Source organism: Rhincodon typus, chromosome 6 (genome assembly GCF_021869965.1).
Source record: "Rhincodon typus isolate 14 chromosome 6, sRhiTyp1.1, whole genome shotgun sequence".
In the NCBI taxonomy this organism is placed as follows: Eukaryota; Metazoa; Chordata; class Chondrichthyes; order Orectolobiformes; family Rhincodontidae; genus Rhincodon; species Rhincodon typus.
In genome coordinates this window covers 56172112-56197601 of record NC_063337.1, presented here as the reverse complement: position 1 = coordinate 56197601, position 25490 = coordinate 56172112, and the positions used below count along the sequence as shown (strand labels likewise).

The 25490-nt window shown below is 41.1% G+C and overlaps 1 protein-coding gene across 1 annotated transcript in view; it reads left to right on the top strand.

The window, feature by feature from the left end:
- LOC109935037 (disks large homolog 2-like) overlaps positions 1 to 25490 on the top strand; it is an 890971-nt gene that overhangs the window by 409249 nt on the left and 456232 nt on the right. The window contains exon 9 of the mRNA XM_048598394.1: positions 3566 to 3616. Within this exon, the coding sequence (XP_048454351.1) occupies positions 3566 to 3616 (51 nt within the window). The remainder of the gene's footprint in view (positions 1 to 3565; positions 3617 to 25490) is intronic.

Genomic DNA, 25490 nt, shown 5'->3' with positions numbered 1-25490 from the left:
GGTTTTGCAGGCTGTTTCTACAAGTGGCAGAGAGTCAATCTACCACTGGTAAAAGGCCATTTTCTACCTTACCCTCTGCAGGCAGAATGCCACACCTGAGATAAGGCAATAGGCATGCCACTCCACCGCTGTCCCTCTGTTTATTTTTCACCCTCCTCACATGCCTCCCCGTTTGAACCAGCAGGGCCCATTAAATTAAGTCCATTATTTACACGTTTTGTAGAAAGTCAGATATCTGAATACATTTTCTGTGCTTCACTGTGCCATTGATGGCCATTTCACCTCGAGGTTATGGACCTCTCTCCTAAATCTCTTAACCTTTCAACTTCCATAACTAACCACCCAATCAAGTGTCGAGTCATTTGCCCTTTTGCTCCAATGCTGATTTTTCCATGTTAGTAGTGTTCTTTGAAAGCATAACATCTTTACTGCCATGCTGCTGATGCTGGAAATCTCTTAGTGTTGTGATGCAGCTCATTACCAATATCTCAACAGCAGTTAGGGATGTGCAATAAATGCTGTTCTAGCCAGTGATGCCCACATCCCATGAATGAATGCTAAAGATCTGTATCTAGTCCGATGGGCTATCTTCTGGTCCTATTGAAACTAACTGCTCAGTGTGATCTCAAGTTCCTCAGGAATACTGACAACCGGATAGTCTATAGGCCGACAAATAACTACATCACAGTGGGGCGGCTAACAAGCAAAGTAATAACCAATGCATGTAGAAATGGTACAGCAAGTATCATGGGGGATTTTAATCTACATATTGATTGATCAACAAAGTCGGTCAAGGCAGCCTTGAGGAGGAGTTCATAGAAGTATGAACTCCACGATAGTTTCCTCGAACAGTATGCAATGGAACCCACGAGGGAGCAAGCTATCCTAGATCTGGTCCTGTGTAATGAGACAGGCATAATTGATGATCTCATGGTTAGGGATCCTGTTAGAGGGAGTGATCACAGTATGGTTGAATTTAAAATACCGATGGAGGGTGAGAAGGTAAAATCCATTACCAGTGTCTCATGCTTAAACAAAGGAGACTACAATGGGATGAGTTGACTAAGGTCGACTGGGAGCAAATATCATATGGTGGGATAATTGGGGAACAGTGGAGGAATTTCAAAGTGATTTTTCACAGTGCTCAGCAAAAGTATCTATCAATGAAAAGGAAGGGCTATAGGAAAAGACATAATCAGCCATGGATAACTAAGGAAATAAAGGAGGGTATCAAATTGAAAGCAAATGCATACAAAGTGGCTAAGATTAGTGGGAAATGAGGGGATTGGGAAATCTTTAAAGGACGACAAAAAGCCTGGAATAAAGCTATAAAAAAAAGTAAGAAGAATTATGAGAGTAAACTAGCTCAGAATATAAAATGGATAGCAAAACATTTCTACAAATAGATGAAATGAAAAAGAATGGCTAAGGCAAACATTGGTCCTTTAGGGGATGAAAAGGGGTATTTAATAATGGGAAATGAGGAAATAGCTGAGACATTGAACAGGTATTTTGTGTCGGTGTTCACCGTGGAAGACACAAATAATGTGCCAATAATTGATGACAAGGAACCTCCTGGCCCTGATGGAATGCATCCAAGGGTATAAAAGAGATGGTGGGTGAATAGCAAATGCACTCGTGGTAATTTATCAAAATTCACTGGATTCTGAGGTGGTTCTGGCAGATTGGAAAACAGCAAATGCCACCCCACTGTTTTAATAAAGAGGTAGACAAAAGGTGGGTAACTATAGGCCCGTTAGCTTAAGTTCTGTAGGGGGGGAAATGCATGGATCTATCATCAAGGAAGAAATAGTGAGACATTCTGGATGGAATTTGTCCCATTGGGCAGCCCAGCATGTGTTAATGAAAGGCAGGTCATGTTTAATTAGTTTCCTGGAATTCTTTGAGGACATTAAGAGTGCTGTGGACAACAGGGAACTGGTGGATGTGGTGTATCTGGATTTCCGGAAGGCATTCGGTAAGGTGCCACACAGAAGGCAGTTCCATAAGATAAATGTGTATGGCGTTATGGATAATGTATTAGCATAGATAGAAGATTGGTTAACTAACAGAAAGCAAAAAGTGAGGATAAATGGGTGTTTTTCTGATTGGTGATTAGTGGTTAGTAGTGTGCCTCAGGGATCATTGTTGGCACTGCAATTGTTTTCAATTTACATAGATGATTTTGGAGTTGGCGACCAAGTATAGCGTGTCAAAGTTTGCAGATGACACTAAGATAAGTGGTAGAGCAAAGTGTGCAGAGGACACTCTGAATGTCTGCAGAGGGATATAGATAGGTTAAGTGAGTGGGCAAGGATATGGCAGATGGAGTACAATTTTGGCAAATATGAGGTCATCACTTTGATAGGAATAACATCAAAATAGATTATTATTTGAATGGTTAAAAATTGCAGCATGCTGTGGAACAGAGGGACCTGGGTGTCCTTGTACATGAATCACAATAAGTTGGTTTGCAGGTGCAGCAGGTAATTAAGAAGGCAAATTGAATAATGTCCTTCATTTCTAAAGGGATGCGGTTCAAAGACAGGAAAGTTATGTTGCATCTGTATAATGTGCTGGTGAGGCCACATCTGGAATACTGTGTACAGTTTTGGTCTCCTTACTCGAGAAAGGATGTGCTGGAGGGGGTGCAGAGGAAGTTCACTAGGTTGATTCCAGAATTGATAGAGTTGGCTTATGAGGAGAGAGTGAGTAGACTGGGACAGTACTGATTGGAATTTCGAAGAATGAGGCAGGATTTTTGGAAACATATAAAATTATGAAGGGAATAGATAAGGTGGAAGCAGGGAGGTTGTTTCCACTGGCGGGTGAAACTAGAACTAGGGGCATAGCCTCAAAATAAGGGAAGCAGATTTAGGAGTAAGTTGAGGAAAAACTTCTTCATCCAAAGTGTTATGAATCTGTGGAATTCCCTGCCAGTGAAACAATTGAGGCTACCTCGTTGAATGTTTTCAAGGCAAGGATAGCTGGATTTTTGAACATTAAAGGAATTAAGGGTTATGGTGAACAACAGATAAGTGGAACTGAATCCATAAAAAAAATTCAGCCATGATCTTATTGAATGGTGGAGCAGGCTGGATGGGCCAGATGGACTACTCCTGCCCCAATTTCTTATGTTCTTATGACAAAGGTGCAGCTGTTCTTTCTTTGCTAATGTGTTAATAGTAAACAAGAGGACTCCCTTTTTATGCATATGCCAATTTTAAACCATTCATTCATCAGATCTTGGATTACCACCAGAGATAAAGGCCCACTGTATTTTCTTTAGATGTTATTGCAAAACATATCAACTTTATACCATATGTATAGTATTTTAGTTGAGGTACGAATAGCTGCTGCCAAAACACATGGAAGATATGTTTGTAATTATTTGTATATCTTGAGTATGTTGCAGATCTTGAGAAGAATGTGAACTTTAGAATACATGTACCAGACATTGGTTGACCTCAATTTCTCAATGCTGTGACTGATATAAATGCAAAATATTTCTGTTTTCATTTTAAACTGATTTCTCAAATGAGTTTCTTTTGTTTTTGATATTTAGGTTAATGGAACAGAAATAGAATATGAATTTGAAGAAATCACATTGGAACGGGTAAGTTAAAAAAAGGTTACACTTATACTTGTCTATTCTCTGTAATTTGTATCCTCTGGATTTTTTTGGAACATGTTGACATCCAATTTGGGCTTTGCTGGCTAGGCACTTCTGCAACTCAGTTAATTAATTATGTATTTATATAGATGTAATTAATCCTTTTACAAACCCTCTATGAAAATGAAAACAAAAAAATGCCGGAGATCATAGCTGGTCAGACAACATCCATGGAGAGAAAGCAAGTTAATGTTTTGAGTCTTCATCAGAGCTGAAGTGAACTTTGTTTTCAGTTCAGATTCCAGCATCTGCAGTAATTTGCTCCTCCTTTACAATGATGACCTTAGTTAATTGTGCCAGGGCAGGATTTGAAGAATGCATGAAGCTCTACAATAATTTAAGTTCATGCAATTCTTTTGATAATTAATGTTGTAATATGGTTGTTTATTTGTGCTTACCACAGATCACCAAATGTTCAACAGCTATTGAATAATAACACTTGTGAATAAATTATGAATTTATTATTAAGCATCAACAAATTGAAGTAGAAAAAATAAATTTCAACTTCACTGGATCGTGGTTATACTATACCAAATACATGAAAAACTGAACAGCAAGTACATTTGTGGAGTTGTGTCAAATCAAAAGTGATTATTCATTAATCACATAGAAAGGAATTACTGCTGATTTGAGTGATGGGTGGTGAACCAGTGCAGGTAAAAGGTATTAACATTGTGAACTTTTTAAACAATAGCTATCAAAACATAATAAGATTTAAGACAAAGATTGAGAAAGACATAAAGACCGAAAATAAAATTAAAAGGTGATAATTTTAAAGGGACTGGGGAAGGAAAATTGGAAGAAAAAGAGTTATATAGTGATCAAATGGTCATGGGAAATAATTTTTAAAACTGGTATTAGATTTCAGAAAAAAAAGACTAGCCGATAATGAAATACCACAGGAGAATAAAGAAATAATGGTAAAATTGAAACTAAAGAAAAAGCGCATGGGCAATAAAGGAGAGTGACAAAAAAGGAATGTGAATGAGATTAACAAAGAAGTGAAGAAAGTATTATGGGTAAATCATCATGAGTTACCTTTAATTCGGCTACTTATTAAGAAATATCACAATCAAGTACTGAAACAATGATTTGAACTTTATTACATGCAACAACCAAAATAGGACCCCTCAAGCAAGCAAGTTAAGCCTCACAACTCAACTTGGCTATTACCCAATTAATGATAGAATCTGACTAGGATTCCACCAGTGGTTTCTCTGGAAGTGTCCAGAGTTTGATCCTTATGCAGTGTTGTTCTTCGATGTTCTGTTATTGAGTTGTTCTGGAGTTGGATTCTTATACAATTTTCTGTATTTCAAGTTTGTGGTGTGACATTATTGATGATTCAATAGATTCTTTCATCCCAACATTGATTATACTTTTGGAGACCTCAAATCTGTAGCTTGCCTTCTTATCAGCAGTAACCACCCTGTTCCTTGTTCCATTCGGGGTTAGTTATTTGTTTAAACCATAACTTTTCCTGCAATTCACCCTTTACTTCAGAATATTTCTTCTCCACGCAATCTTATTTGCTCATTTGTCACCAGGCAGCAGGTTATCAAGCAGTTATTATCTCCTGCCTCCCAGAAACAGATTGTGTATGTTGCTTCTTCCCAAACGTGGTTTATTCACTTATTGCTTTTATAACAGATTTCTCCTTGCCCCTTTCATCTTGAGAAACAGTTTATTTCAGAAAGAACTATTGCTGATTCTTTCAATCCATGAACAGTTATTAAAGTTGCAAAGTTTATAGTATCATAAAAGGTAGGGAAGAAAACGAGATCAATGAAACTAAATTATCACGGGTGATTGATCAGAGCCTTGAATTATGTAACAGACAAAATACATGTTATTGTTTTAAACAAAATCTGCAAGCCAAGCCTGGCTCATAACATAACTTGGAGGAATGCAAGGCTCCAACTACCAAATGATTGTCTGTGTGAATCCCTGAAATATCACTCAGTGTAGGGTACCAAAGAAAATTCAATGAGTGGGACTTCCAAAAGACAAAGTACAAAGCAATTTAATTACCTCCTCTAAGTAGGAAAAGATCTCCTACGTGTTATATTTCAGTGGGCTTGAGTCAAAAGGCATTTTTATGTTTACAAAAAACAGGGTTTAAAATCCAGCTGAAATCCTTAGACTGTGTGTGTTAGTTGTCTCGTGTGCTGTAAAGTTCACAGCCTACAAAGAGCCATCAGACACTCCAGCACTGCAGGTAAAAATGAAAAGATTTAATATTGCTCTGAGTGCTGTTTGGCCGTCACTGTTGAAAGGATACATAACAAAGAATTTCAGCTAATCTTGGAATCGACTGCTCATGTTACCAATACTGAAGCTGCCAGTAGTTCTGAATATTAAGGCCACAATATCCAATCCTCTACTCTTCACAGAACTCAGAAAATGATCTTTTTAAGTGTGTGGACCTGCCTCTCATTTCTAATATGTGGTTTAGTGTGTGTGTTATTAGTTTTTATTATGTTTCGGAGTTCCTCTTGCATGAATTAAGGAAGGCCTGGTTATATTTTAAAACATTAATTCATTTAGTCTAGGAGCACGGCATCCACAAGGGACGGGATTCTTTCCAAATTATTCTTGTTGTAACCAACTGTGGGATCAAGTAAATAAAGGAGGGAAGCTACTTCATCCTACCTCACCTGGGAGCCTGAAAATTTAGGCTATTCTATATAAAGCCATAATAAATTGGAGAACCTCACCCGGAGACTTGTTTAATAGAATGTAAACTGAATTAATCATTTACTAGCAGAGATCTACAAAATGTTTGTGATGAAATGATGACCTTTACTACAGTATTACTTTTTAAAAAAAGTTCTCAATTCCATAGCATTTCATTATCCTCATGTCATTCCCATCCCATTCCTTTTACCCTTCTCATTAGAATCCTCATCCCACCTCTTCTTTCTATGTCATTCCCGTTCCCCATTACACCCCTCCAATGCATTCCAACCCACTTCCCAGTCTCGGTTCTATACCTCCATGAGCTCCTCCATGTCATTTCTCTCTACTACCCCACCAACGAGCTCCAATGTTGTTGGTAATGACACTGAACATCAAAGAGAAGTGGTTAATAATTTTCCCGTGTTGGAGATAACCATTGCTTGGCAATTGTATAGCATGAATGTTGCTTGTCACTTATCAGTCATCAGCTGAGTGTTGTCGAGGATTTGGTGCCCTTGAGCATAGTCTGTTTCATTATCTGAGGGAGTGGACCTGAATAACTTGTAATCATCTGTAAACAATCCCATTTCTGACTTACGTTCACTGAAAGATCACTGATGAAGCCAATGATTATGATTGGGGCCAGAACACTACCCTGAGGAACACCTATAGCAATAACAGAGAGCTTGTATGAGAGCAGTTTCAGGGATTCATGGTTAAAGACAGTGGCATGGAGTCAGTGGGACACAGAGTTAGCTTGAGAGAGAACAAATTCAGGAATCCAAAATTAAATACAGCTGTGGAATGTCAGCGGAAGATAGGGTTAGCCTGAAAGAAAACAATGTCGAAGTCCCAAAGCTAAAAGCAGCCATGAGAGTCAGTGAGAGACAGATTAAGCTATGGACAAAAATGCAATGTCAGAGTAAAGTGGGGAAGCATTGGTTAGTCAGTAACTTTTTCTCCTTTTCTAAATTAGCTCACTGAATTAAAATGGGAGCTGGAAAATTGGAAAAACAAAGACAATCAGACATTTAAAACAGGTGGGTATTAAGGACAGAGAACAGAGATTTATATAAAATCGCACCTGAACTGGAAGAATTGTGTGGGATTGAGCTGTTTCTGAAGTGAAGTGATATCATAGGACAAGGACTGATGTGGCGTGAGCTTTTTTTTTATTAGATTTTAAAGTTAATAACAAAGGAATAGTAAAATTAACTAGATTTGAAGTTTTCATTAAAATTGAATATATTTGGATATTTACAGTTAAGTCAAACATTTCAGTTAAGCTGTCTATAAATAATGTAAACTCAACAAAAGAGCAGCAGCTGATTGCTGAGTAGCTGATGGATCTCTTTTTGAGTAATAATTTTCATTTTCTAATAATAGATGCAGGGCAGCATGGATCTTTGGACTGCGAATCCTCAAACATGGAAATCATAGAATCATAAAGAAGAGGCCCTTTAGCCCATCAAGTCTATACCACTAAAGCTACACTAAATGTACACCAGTCCTACCTTCCAACACTAAGCCCATGACATTTCAAGTGCTCGTCCAAGTACTTTTTAAAGGTTATGTGTTTACCAGCCTCAATATGCTCCCAGGCATTCATTCCAGATCCCCACCACCCTCTGGGTGAAAAAACTTTTCCACAAAACCCCTCTACGCTTCCTTTCTTTCACCTTAAAATTATGCCCCATGTTATTTACCTTTCAACTAAGGGAAACAGCTACTTTCTAAACGCCCTGTCCGTGCCTCGCTTAATCTTATACACTTTTCTCAGGCTCCCCTCAACCTTCTCTGCTCGAAAGAAAATAATTCCAAGATGCTTCTGATTGACCTGGATAGTCACGTGCAGGAAGTGTAATCAGCTGCAGCAGCTTAAGTCTTGGATTTTGGAACATGAGCAGCAGCTGCCAACACTGTAAGACATCCACAAAATATCAGATAACATTTTATAGATGTGTTTTTGTTTTATTTCTTTCATGGTGCATGGGCATTGCTGGCGCAACCATCAACTGTTGAACTCAGTGGCTTGCTATGCTATTTCAGAGGGCAGTTAAGGATACTGTGCAGCTTAAAAATATGTAGGAAGAAGAGCGGAGATGTACCAGAGGACCAATCAAGTTGTGTTGAAATCCTCCATTTGCATTTCACTTCCAACCAGCATTTATTTCTGAATACAGCTGACTTGGATAATTTATCTTGAGTGCTGCCAGAGCCAAGACAATGGCATCATAAGTGACTCAACTTACACAGGCACATGAAGAAAGAATGGAAGATTGGTAGTGTTTGGGGATAAAATATTTAGGAGCACAGGAAGATCTTTCTGCACACCCAATTCCAGATGCAATATTGTCATTCTTGTGTCAGGATCAAGGATATCAGTGAGTGCCTGCAGAGCATCCTGAGAGGAGATAGTTTTTTGATAGGTGACAATGACAAATTGAGAGAGGACTCTGGGGAAACAGGTAATGTTGGTTATTTCAATTATGGAGAGAAGCTTTAGTGCCGTTGGGTAGTGGGGGAGTCGGGGTTAGTCAAAGATCACCCTGCTGAGTTGTAGGATGCTTTCATACTTTACCCAGATTTCTTTATCCGGATTACAGCATGCATATTACAGTTCCCACACTTCAATATCCCTGTGTCCCATATCATCATTGTCTCCCATAATTTTTGTAAGTAAGTGCTGGTGTTGGACTGGGGTGGACAAGGTCAAAAGTCACATGACACCAGGGTATAGTCCAATAGATTTATTTGTAATCACAAGCTTTCGGAGTGCTGCCCTTTGTCAGGTGCACACTCCAAAAGCTTGTGATTTCAAATAAACCTGTTGGACTATAACCTGGTGTCATGTGACTTTTGACATAGTCTTTGTAGGCGCTGTCTGTTCCTCACCCAAGGCCTTTGATAAAGGTGTTTGGCACACTTGCCTTCATTGTTGACTCCTTTGAGTACAGGAGTTGGAATGTTGTGTTGACATTGTACAGGACATTGGTGAGGCCTCTTCTGGAGTACTGTGTCCAGTTCTGGTCACCCAGTTATAGGAAGATATTATCAAGCCGGTTCAAAAGAGTTTACCAAAAGAGCTGCCGGGAATGGAAGGTTTGAGTTATTGGGAAAGGCTGGATAGGCTGACACTTTTTTCAGTGGAGCATGGGAGGTTATGAGGTGATCTGATAGAAGTTTATAAAATAATGAGAGATGTAGATAGAATTGATGGTAGTCGTCTTTTCCCTAAGATGGCAAAATTTAAAGACAATGGGGCACATTTTTAAAGTGAGAGGAGAGAGATTTAAAAAAGACACAAAAGGCTTCATTTTTTACATTGACAGTGGTTCATATGTGGAATGAACTTTGTGGTGAAGTGGTGGATGCGGGTATAGTTACAACATTTAAAAGATGTTTGGATGGATGTTTGAAAAGGAAAGGTTTCGAGGGATATGGGCCAGGAGCAGGCAGGTGGGACTAGGTTAGTTTGGGATTATGTTTGGACTGATTGGACCAAAGGGTCTGTTACCGTGCTTTATGACTGTATGATAATGCAGCTTCTCACTACTAACATTGACAACCTGGATGCATTGTTTGTTAGTTCCCACGTGCTTTGGGTAGCTTTGATTATTACTGGCTAAATAGTTAAACCTTTAACTCTGAACCAAATTGACTCCTTTCACTGAGCAGCCAGTGGTCGTGGTCCATTTTAATATTAATTACATAGAGAAAAAAGGATGTATTCCTGTAGTCAAAGTTTGGAGAGTAATGTTAATGTCAAAGGTAGTAATCACTGGATTACTCTTGACTGTATGTATACTCATTACCAAACACAAGCATAGAAGTAGGATGACAGTGCAGATGAAAGTGCAGTTGCAGAAACAATGGAAGAGAGAGGGCTTCAGTGTTCGACAACATTGGCACCCATTATAGGGAGATTAAATCTATGAAGGCCGGGGTTGGGACCAGTTACTTTGTGGGATGATTTGCTAATGCTGTTGTGGAGAATTTAGACTAACTTGTGGACTAGGAAGTAATGATTGAGAGGTCCACCAAGATGCATAGAAAGTCAGGAAACCCAGATAGCTTTAAAGTAGGAAATAATAAAGTATTAGTTAGGGTGAAAGTAAGAGGGATTGCAATAAAGTCTTAATTAAGATTACTGTGCATGTATATGAATGGGCCCTAAGTAACATTGGTGAACTACAGGTGGAGATTAAGTACTTCGAACTGAGATGTTGTGGCAATAACAGAAACCTGGTTCAAGGAAGGACAGGACTGCATGATGAAATGTAATTATTTCTGGATACAAGATGTTCAGGAGCAATAGTGAAGGAACATATGTGGCAGTTTTAATTAAGGAAAGTATTGCAATGCTGGAGAGAGAGTTTCCAGAATGGTTAAGGACTGACTCTATTTGGTTAGAGCAAAGAAACAATAGAGAAAAAGAACAGGGAATAATTGAGAATTATGAATAATTAATTTTTTAGAGTCAACTTCATTGGGGTAAGAATAGATCTAGCCCAGATAATCTGGTATTAAAAATGTGCAGGCAAATCTAACTGAACAGTGATCAAAATTTTAAAGAAGAGGTGGTTTTAATCATGGTAATTGTAAGGAGTGGAAAATATAAAACAAACAAATCTGGACCTTCCTGAATAATGAAAAAGATTAAAAGTAAGATGATGCCTCAATTGAACCTGTCTTCACGACTCTCCCATAGACCTCAATCATTCATCACGTGAAAATATTTTCCTTATGTTGCCTTGCTTCTTTGCCATTTACTTTAAATCTGTATCCTCTGGTTCTTGATATTTTCATGCATGAATAATAGGTCTTATTCCTTTGTAATCGTTAGCTTTTCCACTACCAAATCTGTCATAGTGGATGGTGCTTAAGACACTCCATAGCATTAATTCTTGCCACTTTCATCCTTACACAACACAGGGCAGGGGGAAAGGGGAGGAAGTAAAATAGAGAGATATTAATAGAATGTTTCCGTGGCTCATCATCAAGTGCAATTGCCTTCCTCCTGATTTTGCATACTCTTATATTCAAACTAATTCAAGCCTTGATGCAATAGCTCCATGAGCTCCCTTTGCCTATTACCCAACAGTATTAACAAATTCCAGTCCCTAAAGGTACCACACTCAGGATGCCATATGTGGGTCTGGCCTCCTGGCTAGAATGAATTTTTCTCATACCAAGCAATTCCACTCAGCTCATACCAAAACGCTCAAACTTGGTCCCCTGCCTGACCACTTTCAGACTCATCTAAATGCTCCCAAACTCTGCCATTGCTTCACAGTCCACAACATTTCTGCCTATCCTTAACAGCTTGAATTACACACCCCTTCCTCTGCATGATTCTGAAAACTACCTCTGCCCAATATCAGTTTGATTCCATCATGCTCTTTTAAACGGTAATAGCTTAAAATCGTTTATCTCAGTCTGTGAATTTGTGCAACAAATACGTACATTAAGAGGTATACAAAAGAAGGAGGTGAAAAAAAAGAAAAAGTCTCTCAGAAAAATGGTGATGGAGTTGGAGATAAACAAAGATTGAAAATAATACCATGAAAAGGATAGAAAAATAATCTAGAAAATATTGGTGTGGGAAAGAAGCTGAGACTACTGCTGGAAAATAAACTTCTTCCATGGTCATAAAATTTATTATTGATAAGTATGATAAAAGACTGAAAATATTTGACCTGAAAGATTTACAGCAGCTGTTGTTTCTATTTTTTTCCCCAAATGTCATTAAGGCAGTGACTGCAATTTTGCATAGTCAGTGAAGAACAGGGAAGGGCACACTCTTCATTAGTTTTCTTCGCATATAGTTTATTTTAATCCTTGCCTAGCCCAGAAGGGATTGTTCTAAAAATGGAATGCTGGTCACCTTGTGGTTTAACTATTTGCATGCCTTGAATCTAAGGGCTAAATTGGCTAGTCCTCAAAACAAGTGTGGATGTGTGTGATGTAAATAGAAGGCAGCGCAGTGTTTTAATGATTGCTGCTTGCATCTAGCACCAACTGTGATATTTATTGATTGCTAGCATCAATAGATACCTTAACTTGTAACTAATTAGCAGAAGGTAAGCTAGGCTACCCTACTTAAAACTAGTAAGTACTTCTTAACGAGTGGGAGAAGAGGCACATTAATCTTGGAAGAGGTGGTGGGAGTCATGCAAGAAGTGAATCATGATGTGAGTTCTAATCTAGCAAGGTGTTTTACCTGATGCGGCATTGCTTATGTTATCTCCCATAACTTAAGAAACTGGGTGTGGATATTGTTGCAGTGAAGAATCCGACAGACATTTATTACAATTAAATTATTTACCAAAATATTACATTCCTGAGGCACAAGGGGCTGAAGTTTTGCAACATTTGTCAATTTTGAGAAGTTGTTTGAAGTGGCACGATGGCTCAGTGGTTAGCACTGCTGCCTCACAGTGCCAGGAACCCAGGTTTGATTCCACCCTTGGGCAACTGTCTGTATGAAGTTTGCATGTTTTCCCCGTGTCTGCGTGGGTTTCCTCCAGGTGCTCTGGTTTCCTCCCACAGTCCAAAAATGTGCAGGCTAGGTGGATTAGCCATGCTAAAATGCCCATAGTGTTCAGGGATGTGTAGATTAAGTGGGTTATAGGCAGATGGGTCTGGGTGGGGTGCTCTGAGGATTGGAGTGGACTTGTTGGGCCGAAGGGCCTGTTTCCACACTGTAGGGATCCTATGAATTTCTCTCTGTGAGCTCCAGTGGGTGTTCTTGTGTGATTTTTATGGTGCTCATCTAATTAAGTATGCAGCATGCCTTCATGGCACTGCTCTCATGTTATCTTGTGCTTAGCTGTAGTGAATATGCATGATGATGCTGTGGCCTTCAAGTATTCGTGCCAGTGGCACTATAATAAAATTCCAGCTATGTAACAGTTCAAAACCTACAAACCAGGAATGATGCTTCACAGTTCCAACGTGCATGGACCTGGAAGTCTAGGTGGAAGACGTAGTTGCAAGGAGAGCTGTCCTTTTTTCCCAGGACCACCAGAAGAAACTACAACCCCAGATCCTGTCAGCTTGGTCCTAAGTTTCTACCTACGACATTGTGAAATAAACCCAGCTATATAGGAATAAGGTTAGTTAGTTCCTGTGTTCTGAAAAGGTAATTGTCACCAGGTTCTCTTTGCTACCTCACCATCACTCTAACTCTATTTTTGCTCCCACTTTTCAAGACGCATGGTCTTCCACTCTCACAATTGCATAAGAACATAAGAACTAGGAGCAGGAGTAGGCCGTCTGGCCCTTCGAGCCTGCTCCACCATTCAATAAGATCATGGCTGATCCTTTCGTGGACTCAGATCCACTTACCCACGTTCTCACTGTATCCCTTAATTCCTTTATTGTTCAAAAACATATCTACCTTTTTTTTAAAAACATTTACTGAAGTAGCGTCAACTACTTCACTGGGCAAGGAATTCCATAGATACATGCATGCAACATATTCCTTCAGTGGTTGTCATTTACCCTATTCTCTCAAACCGCTTACCCTTCCTGCCCTCTGTGATTCCTACACACACACTTGGAGCAACACCTCTACTTTGCTATGACTGTCAACCTTTGGAAGTTCAAGCTAAGGAAGTGAGCCTGTATCTGGCTGGGACAGTCTCAGCGTGATCTGTTTTCTGTCCTCATGTGCCCTAGGGTTGTCTGCTGAATATTCCAAGGCCAAAAAGATCCAGTATAAAGCAAGCTCCTTTTGTGGACCATGGATCTGCACCTTCACATCCTATAAGTGAATAATTTTTTTTCCAAGCACACCTACAAAATAAAACATAGTTATGTTTGAATATGAGAGCATTGTGAAGCCGTCCTGCAGTTCATAACATTAACTTCTACTGTACAACGGGAAAATGTAAGAAAGAACAAACTGAAAAGCTGCATTTTCATGTGGGAATAAACAGGGGTTGCTTCCTTTCAAGAATCAACACAGTAACATTGCTGAAGACGTCGCTGTAGTAGTGCAGAGATAGTAGGAACTGCCGATGCTGGAGTCTGAAATAACAAGGTGTGTGGAGCTGGAGGACCACAGCAGGCCAGGCAGCATCAGAGGAGCAGGAAAGCTGACGTTTCGGGTCTGGACCCATTCATTTCTGAAGAAGGGTCCAGACCCGAAATGTCAGCTTTCCTGCTCCTCTGATGTTGCCTGGCTTGCAGTAGTAGTGCATGTGCTCCAGTAACCAGCTTTATAAATCATCTGGACCTTCAAACTCAACAGATATACTGAGATTGCTGCAGGATGTCGGAGTTGTGGCAACTACCAGGGCAGTGGGCATATCTCCAGGAAGTGGTGACAGTGATCACAGAGCACCTGCACATTAATCATATGGAACCCCTTCCGGTTTATGAATTTCACAGCATTATGATGCAGCCCTCTCAGTCCCACATGTGTAGCCTATGGCATCCTGCACCTGAGAGAAGACACCTATGTTCCTGGATCCACTGCCCTGGCTGCAGGACTGACTTTGTCATCAGGGGAACAAAATGAACAATGTGATCATGCACAGACAGGTTCGGTCACTGTCCTGATGCATTTATGGGTGCATAATTGAAAGATCCCACACAGGTCACCTGTTGCTCATGGAAGCATCCAGTACTAGAGATGTTCAAAGCCTCTGTCATTTTCACAGTCAATGGAAGAGGATGTCCTCCCACTCTTCAGATATTAGGTCCTGTTCCAGCATCTTGCATTATTTTGTTACAAAATCCCAGACCATACATACCCTCCATCGACTGAGGAAATGGATTTGGGCTGACAATCTCTGGTCCTCCTCCAGATCTAATATTTCATAGAATCAGAGGTCCACAGTCCCAAAAAAAGTGTTTGACCCATCCAGTCTGCGTCAGTCAAAAACAGCCACCTAACTATTCTAATCCCATTTTTCAGTAATTGGCCCATTACCTTGTTTGTCCTGGCATCACAAAGTGTACATCCAAATACATCTTAAGAGGATTTCTGCCTCTAACACCCTTACTGGCACAGAGTTTTCACATTTTGGGTGTGAAAAAATTTCCTCACATCCTCCTGCCCCTTACCTTAAATCTACACACTCCCCAGCCCAGTCATTGATCCTGCCAGGTTCCTTCCTGAGACACCTTGCACTAATGATCTTTTCCTGAGCTGCGTTCTGCTCAGCCTCTGCGGTGGTCTCTAGTTGGATGATCTCCTGGGCATGCCGTTGGCCCTGGCCTGGTCCCCCTGCATCTGCCTTTGCCTTGTTAAGAATGCAGTAACAGCAACCAACCTCCCACCAGCAGCTGTATGCACGACTCTTGCTGGCAGTGACGTAGGTTGGGAATATAAAGTGCAAGACAGTTTCTTAGTTCTGAGTAGAGACATTGCTGGCATACCTGCAGATTAGGACTATATGCACTCCTCCATACGGTGAGATATGCAGCGCCACGATAATGATGGCTGTGTCACTATTATTGATTCAGTCTCAGCCTCAGCAAATGCAGAAACTTGGTAAAGGTCCATGCTGGCTGAGTGACCAACACAATACATCAAAAAAGGAGTGGCTGGTGTGCTCTGATCCTTTCCCATTCTACACCCACAGCATCCAAGATGTTTATCATTGCATTTAGTAAAGTCCATTGTGATATTTGATTTGATTTGATTTTATTATTGTCACATGTACCTCGTTACAGTGAAAAGTTTTGTTTTGTATGCAGTAAAGGCAGATCATGCCAAAGTGCTTGGATGTCTTGGAATGATGAGCTGAAGGGAATTGCAAAGTTAAGGAAGGCCAAGATTATCAAGTAATTTGTAAATAAGGAGGAAAAATTTAAAATTGATGTGATACCTAGGAGCTAATGAAGATTATTTGTGTAAAGGTATGATGGATGATTAGAACTTATTGTGAGTTCAGACATGAGCAATAGAGTTTTGGATGACCTCAGGTTTGCAGATGAAAGCAAAGAATTGGCATAACTGATGCCGTTGCTCCACTATGCATCCTTCTAACATACCATTGGTCCTCTGAAATGAATTTCTAGTGCTTTGATTAATCTGGGATCCAAGATGGCCCATTAAGATTGTTGTGTATTTTGGTGGTGTGCTGTGCATTGCAGAGTGTGTGATGCAAAAATGAGAGAAATTGGAGCAATACGAAGGCCACTAGCATTTTACACCCTCACAGGAGGAAGGTGATGAAGGGGTTGAGCACCCAGAGCAAACACAGTCTGTCACAGCACCACTGAAAATTCAGCAGATAGACAAGCTGATTCAGGGATGCACAGAACACCTTCTTCCATGCCAAATTCATATGAGAAGGATAGCTTCTGTTTTCTGGAATTTCCATTCTAATGACTTTGGTACAAAAAAAGATGATTGCTGCTATTAGTGCTTTACTGACAAGAGTTTTCTCAACATACCTGCAATATAAAACCATAATTTATTCAATACCTAGACTTAGCCCCTCCATTGCAGACTCTGTAGCATCCAAGATTCTCACACTCATACCCTTGAATTGCATCACAATGAACTACATTACATTTATGGGTTCACTAACACTGAATTTTTAATTCAATTACAACATATTGTAATTACAGATAATACAAGAAGCCCACCTAAGTGAAAATTTTGGGATCATTGCAATTTCCGTGAAATCTTACAGAAACTTTATGTAGTGTTTCACCTGCGACAATGTCCGACATGGAGGCAGCCTGCTTTTTTGTGTGCTGTGTCAATGAAACTGTTTATGACTGCCATCCTTTGAGTTGAGATCAGCATGGGGCTCCCACTGACTTCTACCCCTGCATCTGTACAAGGACAGCTTTGATCTTGAACACCGGAAATCATCTGTATGTCTCTGCCTGTTTTGCTAGAAGACCAGCCGTTGATCCTGGGATGTCTTTGTCCTCCATAATTGCAGTGGAATGACCTATACACTCTTAGGTTTTGCAGACACATTATGAATGCCATTTAGCAGCTCCTGTACTTTTTTATTCACTCAAGGGACGTGGGCATCACTTGCTGGGACAGTGGCCAGAGCAGGTTAATTGCCCTTTCCTAGTTGCCCTTCAGAAGGTCGTGGTGAGCTGTCTTCTTGAACTGCTGCAATACATTTACTACTTAACCTGATGTAACTAAGTGTCCATGAGGTTGTGTAGTCTTTTAATGGAAGAATTCATGCACTCATTTAACTGAGCAATGATAACACTCATGGAAAGTTTAAACTCCTTCACTGTTTGCCTAAGGATGTGTACTGCCTCAGGAACTCTCCCATATTTAGACATATTTTGCTTTGCAGAATAACAATCCCTTTTCTGCATGATTCTCAAGAATTAACATCTCTACTGAGCTGAACATGGCTGGTGCAGTCTTCTACCCTCTGAGGGGGACTACCCACTATCGTCCATTGTCTCCATCACTTGCTCACAAGTGCTTCTCATCTTGTGTCAGAAATGAAAATCTTCTGGCTTATGTGAACAGAGTGAATGGAAAGCAATCTTATTTCCTTACTTTCAGGTCGTTTTTCAGATTGTCCTTTAGGGAAGGAAACTGCCACCCTTATCTGGTCTGGCCTACATGTGACTTCAGAGCCACAGTTATGTGCTTGACACTTAAATGTCCTCTTGGCAATCAGGGATGGACACTAAATGCTGGCCTGGCCAGTGAAACTCTCCTCCCGTGAATGAATAATTAAAAAAAAAAATTAATGAGCTGCATTACTTTAAAATCCTTTGACATCCTGGACAGTTTCCTTTTCTAGTTTTGATAGGTCCACACTTCATCGTCTTAATCCCTTTGATAGTTTTGTAGTTCTTTGACAGTTTTGGCAACTTAGTAGTTCCAATGAAATCATGCACTTTTTACGCACAAGCAGGTCTACTTAAATAATCCTGAGGAGTACCTTGTGTGTTTCAAAGCATATGGAAGAAGGTATAGGGGAGATGTCAGAGGTAGGTTCTTTATACAGAGAGTGGTGGGCGTGTGGAATGCGCTGCCGGCAGTGGTGGTGGAGTCAGATACTTTAGAGACTTTTAAGCGACTCTTGGATAGGCACATGGAGGATAGTAAAATGTAGGGTATGTAGGGTAGATTGATCTCAGTAGGATAATAGGTCAGCACAACATTGTGGGCCGAAGGGCCTGTATTGTGCTGTACTGGTCTATGTTCTATGTTCTATGATATCTACCTGTCCAAAGTGTGTCTTACCTCTACCAAAGAGTGATTCCAATACCCTTTGGACCTTAGTAGTTCTTTGGCAGCTTGATAGTGTTATGACAGGCAATGGCCGAACCCCTCTGATTATTAAACTAAAACACAAGCCCCATCTGTTATGACAGAGTAGGAGTTCCCCTCTAATAATCATCCCTAAACACACAGAGAAACTCACCTTTCCTCGAATAATCTATTAAAAAAGAGTGGTTAAGAGAAAGAAAATCCCTGATCTCCACTTTACAAGTAGCAAGAAACAATTTATTTATGTAACCCAATAATGATCAAATTAGCAAAATTACTAACAAACCAACAATTCCCCCTTAGAGTACCAACTACTCCCTAACTGGTCTAAATTCCACTGGAATTCTGTTTAAATAAAGACAAGTCCCACTGATATAAACCCAATTAATAAGAAGCAATAAATTATAACTTAATCTCTCCAAGTTTGCACAGACTGTTTTCCGGAATATTCTGTCATCTCCCATCTCTTCACAAACACTTTTCTTCTATTAATACAGCTGTCAGGGATGTCTCATCTCTAATTTCTTCAATGAGGACTTTAAGCTAAAATGCCATGGTACTTTTGATTAATTAGATGGGTTTTCTCTGAGAGATGAATGGTGCTAACTCTAGCAGGTAGCAGTTATCTGTCTGTTGAGGTTGGTTGGCTCGCCGAGCTGGTTTGTTGTTCCGCAGACGTTTCGTTACCGTGCTTGGTAACATGCTCAGTGCAGCCTCTGATGAAGCGTCGGTTTGTTTTCCCGCCTGGTTTTTAAACTCTGGGGTCCGTAGCGATGGATTGCCTCATTTCCGGGTTTCCTCCATAGTGGAATGTATATGGGGTCGAGTTCAATGTGTTTATTAATAGCCTGCTTCGTGGAGTGCCATGCTTCCGGGAATTCTCGTGCGTGCCTCTGCCTAACCTGTTCCAGGATCTTGGTGTTGTCCCAGTCGAAGTCGTGGTGATGAGTGAGTATCCACATGGACAAGGAGAACCACGACTTCGACTGGGACAACACCAATATCCTGGGACAAGCTAGGCAGAGACAAGCACGAGAATTCCCGGAAGCATGGCACTCCACGAAGCAGGCTATTAATAAACATATTGAACTCGACCCCATATACATTCCACTACGGAGGAAACCCGGAAATGAGGCAATCCATCGCAACGGACCCCAGAGTTTAAAAACCAGGCGGGAAAACACACCGACGCTTCATCAGAGGCTGCACTGAGGATGTTACCAAGCACGGTAACGAAACGTCTGCGGAACAACAAACCAGCTCGGCGAGCCAACCAAATTCAACACCCACAACCCGAGCTACAAATCTACTCCAAAACCTTAGTTATCTGTCTCTTTCAGATGGCACTTGGCTTTCCATGATTTTCAAAATGCCCTCATCTTATATACCTGTAATGACATAATCAAATTTTTATAATATGATTGGTTTCAGGTTGCCAACACCACCAGTTTTTAAATTCACTTGGCTTTGAATCGCTGAGTTTGGTTTTAAATTAATTGGCTGAATTCAAACTCGTCACAACATCAAAACAGGACTGCTGTTTTGTCTGCCATCTATAAGGCTTTTTTTGATACACTTGTTTCATTTTTTGAGGTTCTCTGCACTGGTAATTTCAGCTGCTGGAGAAGAGGACATTCTGTGTTTATACCACCTTATCCACTAGGGCCTCTAATGGTCCATGCCCATAAAGTAGAGTGTGGTATCTGTTTTCTCTATTTCGCCATATCTGGGCAAGGAACCATGCAGGGTAGCTCCAGATTGACAGTGTTCTTCTGTATGCACAATGAGTTTTTAAAGAAGGCAGTAGCACCAAGGATCCTGATCCATTCTGGATATCTCGTCAGTGACAAGTTGTTCTGGTTCTGGTAGAATGGGGCTAAAATTGGGTGAGAGTGGCTTCATAGTGGTGGGGTAAATAGTTAATGAGGCAGGTTTGCTAAGATGTGGTGAGAGACAAAGCACAAATCTCTGAAAGGAACCACACATTGTAGCTTCCTGCCTTCCACCTCACAATTACTTTAGCCAACTTAAAAACAACAGTCACAATTTTGCATACTTTTTTACGTGCAAACATTTTTACTTTTAACAATCCAAGGAGGTGCCTTACCTTGCCACAGGGTGCCTTATCAAAGGACACATTTTCTTCCCCAAAATCTCAGGGCAAGGTCCAAAGGAGTACCTTATGTCTCCAAAAATATACCCTGTTTACTTAAATGAATCCACAAGGTTCAAACCTGTTCTTACCTTGTCTAATTTTCACAATAGTTTTCAGACACCTACCTTACTGACATCACACAAGAGCGGAGACAGGTGACGATTGAAATAGCCAATTACTTTCGCAAACTGCTCAAGTATGCATCTCAAGCTGAATCCATTCCCACTCCTGCACAGTGGATAGCTCTGTGTTTAGGGGCAAGACATTCAATTCTGGCCTCTTCTGTCATTTATCCATGCCATAAAGGCTCTCCATCCTGCCGAATATCTGAACCAGTTTCTGAGAGTTTGAAACATAACAAAGAGAAACCAGTTTATCACAAGCAGGTGTGAGTAGCTGCCTTTCATCTACTATTGTGTGACAAGGGCTTCTATCATCATATCATCCATGTGGATAATAGAAGTATTAAACATATAGACACATTATTAAATCTAACTAGGGATAGCATTTATGATTCAAAGCACCAGCCAAGGGCATGTCAGTTTACAGACCAACAAGGCATAAAAGTGACCATCCTCCATCATTGTTTTAGCCGGAGACCTCCTGTAATGCTTCCAATCATGTCTACTTTTTCATTGCATTCAGCCTTCTCCTCTGACTTTCTAGAAACATCACATACCTACATGGTGTCACCACCTCCGCTGTGAAATCAAGTGAGGCATCATTTAAAGTTGACACTCATCTTCCATACCAGCTGTCCAATCTGGTCCTTGTTTTCTTTCCTCGCATGTATTCTGCATGTATCTACATTTCTGACTTCTGGACCTTTCAAATGGTCTGCCTGCCTTCCAGCTCCTGTCACCATATCACACCCTGCTGTGCCTAATTGGATAGCAATATTAGTTAATTGGCTGCTGCCCTTAAGATTGTATCAATATGTGGCATCACAAAGCAGTGTGGTCGAGCCTGAGGAATGGTCTTGACTGCTATTCAAAATAAGATGCTGATTCTTGATTTTTTTTGGCTAACCATCAATGTCATCAAGTTTCAGGTGGCTTTCTCGCCATGAGACCTGATGAGATCTCTCACCACATCTTAGAAAACCTGCCTCATTAACTATTTACCCCACCACTATGAAGCCACTCTCACCCAATTCTAGCCCCATTCTATCAGAACCAGAACAACTTGTCACTGACGAGATATCCAGAATGGATCAGGATCCTTGGTACTACTGCCTTCTTTAAAAACTCATTGTGCACACAGAAGAACACTGTCAATCTGGAGCTACCCTGCATGGTTCCTTGCCCAGATATGGCCAGATAGAGGAAAACAGATGCCACACTCTACTTTGTGGGCATGGACCATTAGAGGCCCTAGTGGATAAGGTGATATAAACACAAAATGTCCTCTTCTCCAGGACTGGCAGTGGAGTCCAGTACCCCAGACTATGTCAGCCTGACCCAAGATTGCCACACTGGTCAGCACAGTCTCAGTAATCTGGAGGAATGGCCAGCAGTGCAGGAAGAAGGTCATTGACTTTCTCCATTCTGCCGGTGAATGCCACCATATTTCCTCAGATACCTCACACTCACTGTCTCTGTTATTGTATCCACCTCCCACCAATACTTATCCTCTACCACCATCACTGTTGCATGCAATATCTTCCCTCATTCATTGACACCCACCCCAGTCCTCAAAAGCACTAACTCTGCATGCATGCACGATCTATTCACTCACCTGGGACAGCTCCCCTCTTGCACCAAAAGTAACAGCTACATTATCCACTTTCATCTCCCTTATTATCTGCCTCTCTCTCTTTCCAGGGAAAACAGTTCCCAATAGGGTCAGAAAGAGTTGGGACAGGTTGTGTACTCTCCAACACTCAGCTCCTTATCTCCCATGTGGAGAGGATCAGACTCGGACCATCCTGAGCAGCTGACTGATGGGATCCAAGCCTGTGAACTGGTATCTGAGGTGGCCATTGACTTACTGTGCCAGGACCCCCTGAGCAAAGGTTATCTCCTTTGACTTTGACTGAATCCCACTGTCAATCATGACAAGTTTCTTGGCTTTGTGTCTGTGCTAAATAGCATGGTAATACAGTAGGACTGTGTGCCTGGTATCTCTGACTGAGGGGCAAGGTGTAAAAGGCAAGATGTTAAAAGCATCCAGGTAGGCTCAAAGTGAGTGAGCACAAAGGGAGCCAGCAAACAGCCTAGAAATGCAGCCTGGTCCAGAGCAAGGTACTTGTCCCTGAGCTCAAATTGTCCTTGCTGCAACATTTTGATGATAGTAGCTGTTGCACCTTGAGGTACAGCATCGAAGTCCAGAAGAATACTGTAAGTGAAACAGGTGAACGATGAGGAGTCTCAGAATCTGACATGTTAAATGCCAACATCTGCGGATGTTGGGTGCATGGGGTTGGTACCTCTGGTGCTTGCCCTGAGATAAAACAAAGAACAAAGAACAATACAACACAGGAACATGCTCTTCGGCCCTCCAAGCCTGTGCCAATACATTTTGTCAGACAGCATCTGTGGAGCAGGAAATTTAACGTTTCAGGCTGAAACGCTTCGTCAGGTCTAGGGAGGGGAAGGGGTGCCCAGAAATAAATAGAGGGAGGGGGTGGAGGGTAGGTAAGATGGAGTTATGTGGATGCAGGTAGGGGGAATAATACCTCATTTCACCTTGGGAGCTTACAGCCCAATGGCCTGAACATTGACTTCACCAGCTTCAAAAATCTTTCCACCCCCAACCTGGCCATCTTCTGACTCACCTATCCACTCCACCATTCCTGCTGACCAACTACAATAACCCCTTACCTGCATCCACCTATCGACATCTCACCTACCCTTCCCCCAGTCCCACACCCCTCCCTCTATTTATTTCTGGGCTCCCCTCCCCCTCCCAGTCCTGACGAAGGGTTTTGGCCTGAAATGTTGACTTTCCTGTTTATCGGTTGCTGTCTGACTAGCTGTGCTTTTCCAGCTCCACATTTATTGACTCTAACTTCCAGCATCTGCAGTCCTTACTGTCTCCAACATATTTTGCCCTTCCGTACTAAACTGTCTGCACTTGCAGGATCTGTATCCCTCTATTCCATTCCTCTTCATGTATTTGACCAGGTGTTTCTTGAATGCTGTTATTATGTCTGCTTCCACCACCTCCTCTGGCAGTGCGTTCCAGGCATTCACTACCCTTTTTATGAAAAACCTGCCTTGCACATCTGTTTTAAACTCCCCCTTTCCTCATCGCATCTTGAACCTGTGTAGTCTAGTAATTGACCCCCCATCTTGGGAAAAAGTCTCATACTTTTCGCTATACCCATGCCATTCAGTCTTATAAACTTGTATCAGCTCCCCCCTGCATTCCAGTGAAAACAAACCCAGTCTATCCAACCTTTCTTCATAGCTAAAATCCCTCATAGCAGACAACATCCTGTTAAAACTTTTCTGTACTCCCTCCAAAGCATCCACATCCTTCTGGTAGTGTGGTGACCAGAACTGTTTGCAATATTCTCGGTGTGGCCTAATTAAAGTTCCATAAAGCTGCAGCATTACTTGTCTATAATTATACTGAATGCCCTTTCCAATGAAGGCAAGCATGCCATAGGCCTTTTTTACTACCTTGTCTACCTGCACTGCCACTGTCAGTGAGTTGTAGACTTGCACACCCAGATCCCTCTGCATATTAATACTCCTAAGGGTTCTGCCATTCACTGTATAATTTCCACCCATTCTTGACCTTCCAAAATGCATCACCTCACATTTGCCTGGATTAAACTCCATCTACCATGTTTCTGCCTATGCCTAAAACTGATCTATATCTTGCTGTATCCTCTGACAATCTTCTTCACTATCTGCAGCTCCACCAATCTTTGTATCATCTGCAAACTTACTAATTAGACCAGCTACATTTTCCTCCACGAACAGCAGAGGTCCCAGCTCTGATCCCTGTGAAACACTACTAGTCACAACCCTCCATTCTGAAAAGCATTCTTCCACTGCTACCCTCTGTCTCCTATGACTAAGCCAGTTCTGTATCCATTTTGCCAGCTCACCCCAATACCATGCAACTTCACCTTTTGTATTAGTCTTCCATGAGTGACCTTGTCAAAAGTTTTACCGAAGTCCATGTGGACAACATCAACTGCTTTTCCTTAATCAATCATCTTCGTCACCTCTTCAAAAAACTTGATCAAAATAGTGAGGCATGACCTTCCCTGCACAAAACCGTTCAGCCTATTGCTATTTAGCCTATTTGCTTCTACATCCATATAGATCTTGTCCCTCAAAATCTTTTCCAATAATTTCCCTACCACCGACGTGAGGCTCGCAGGCCTGTAATTTCCTGGATTATCCCTGCTACCCTTCTTAAACAATGGGACAACATTGACTATTCTCCAGTCCTCTGGGACCTCACCTGTGGCCAAAGAGGATACCAAGATGTTGGTGTCCAGTGTCCAACACAGAGGTCCTTTGGAGCAAGCAGTGAGTTGAAGTCACTCGGTACCCAGTCTTACTTCTGTGTCAAGAATTCTTAACACCCAGTGGATTAAAGGATAGGAAGCTGCATTTAATGAAACAAGATGAACGGTTAACAAGATCATTAACAAGCAATAATCCTGCTTAATAGACTACTCATCACTCTCTAGCGTGAAATTCCCCTTGCTTCCTGGAACTTCGTTAAAACATGCAACAGGTTATTCCCGAGATAACAAGGTGTAGAGCTGGATGAACACAGCAGGCCAAGCAGCA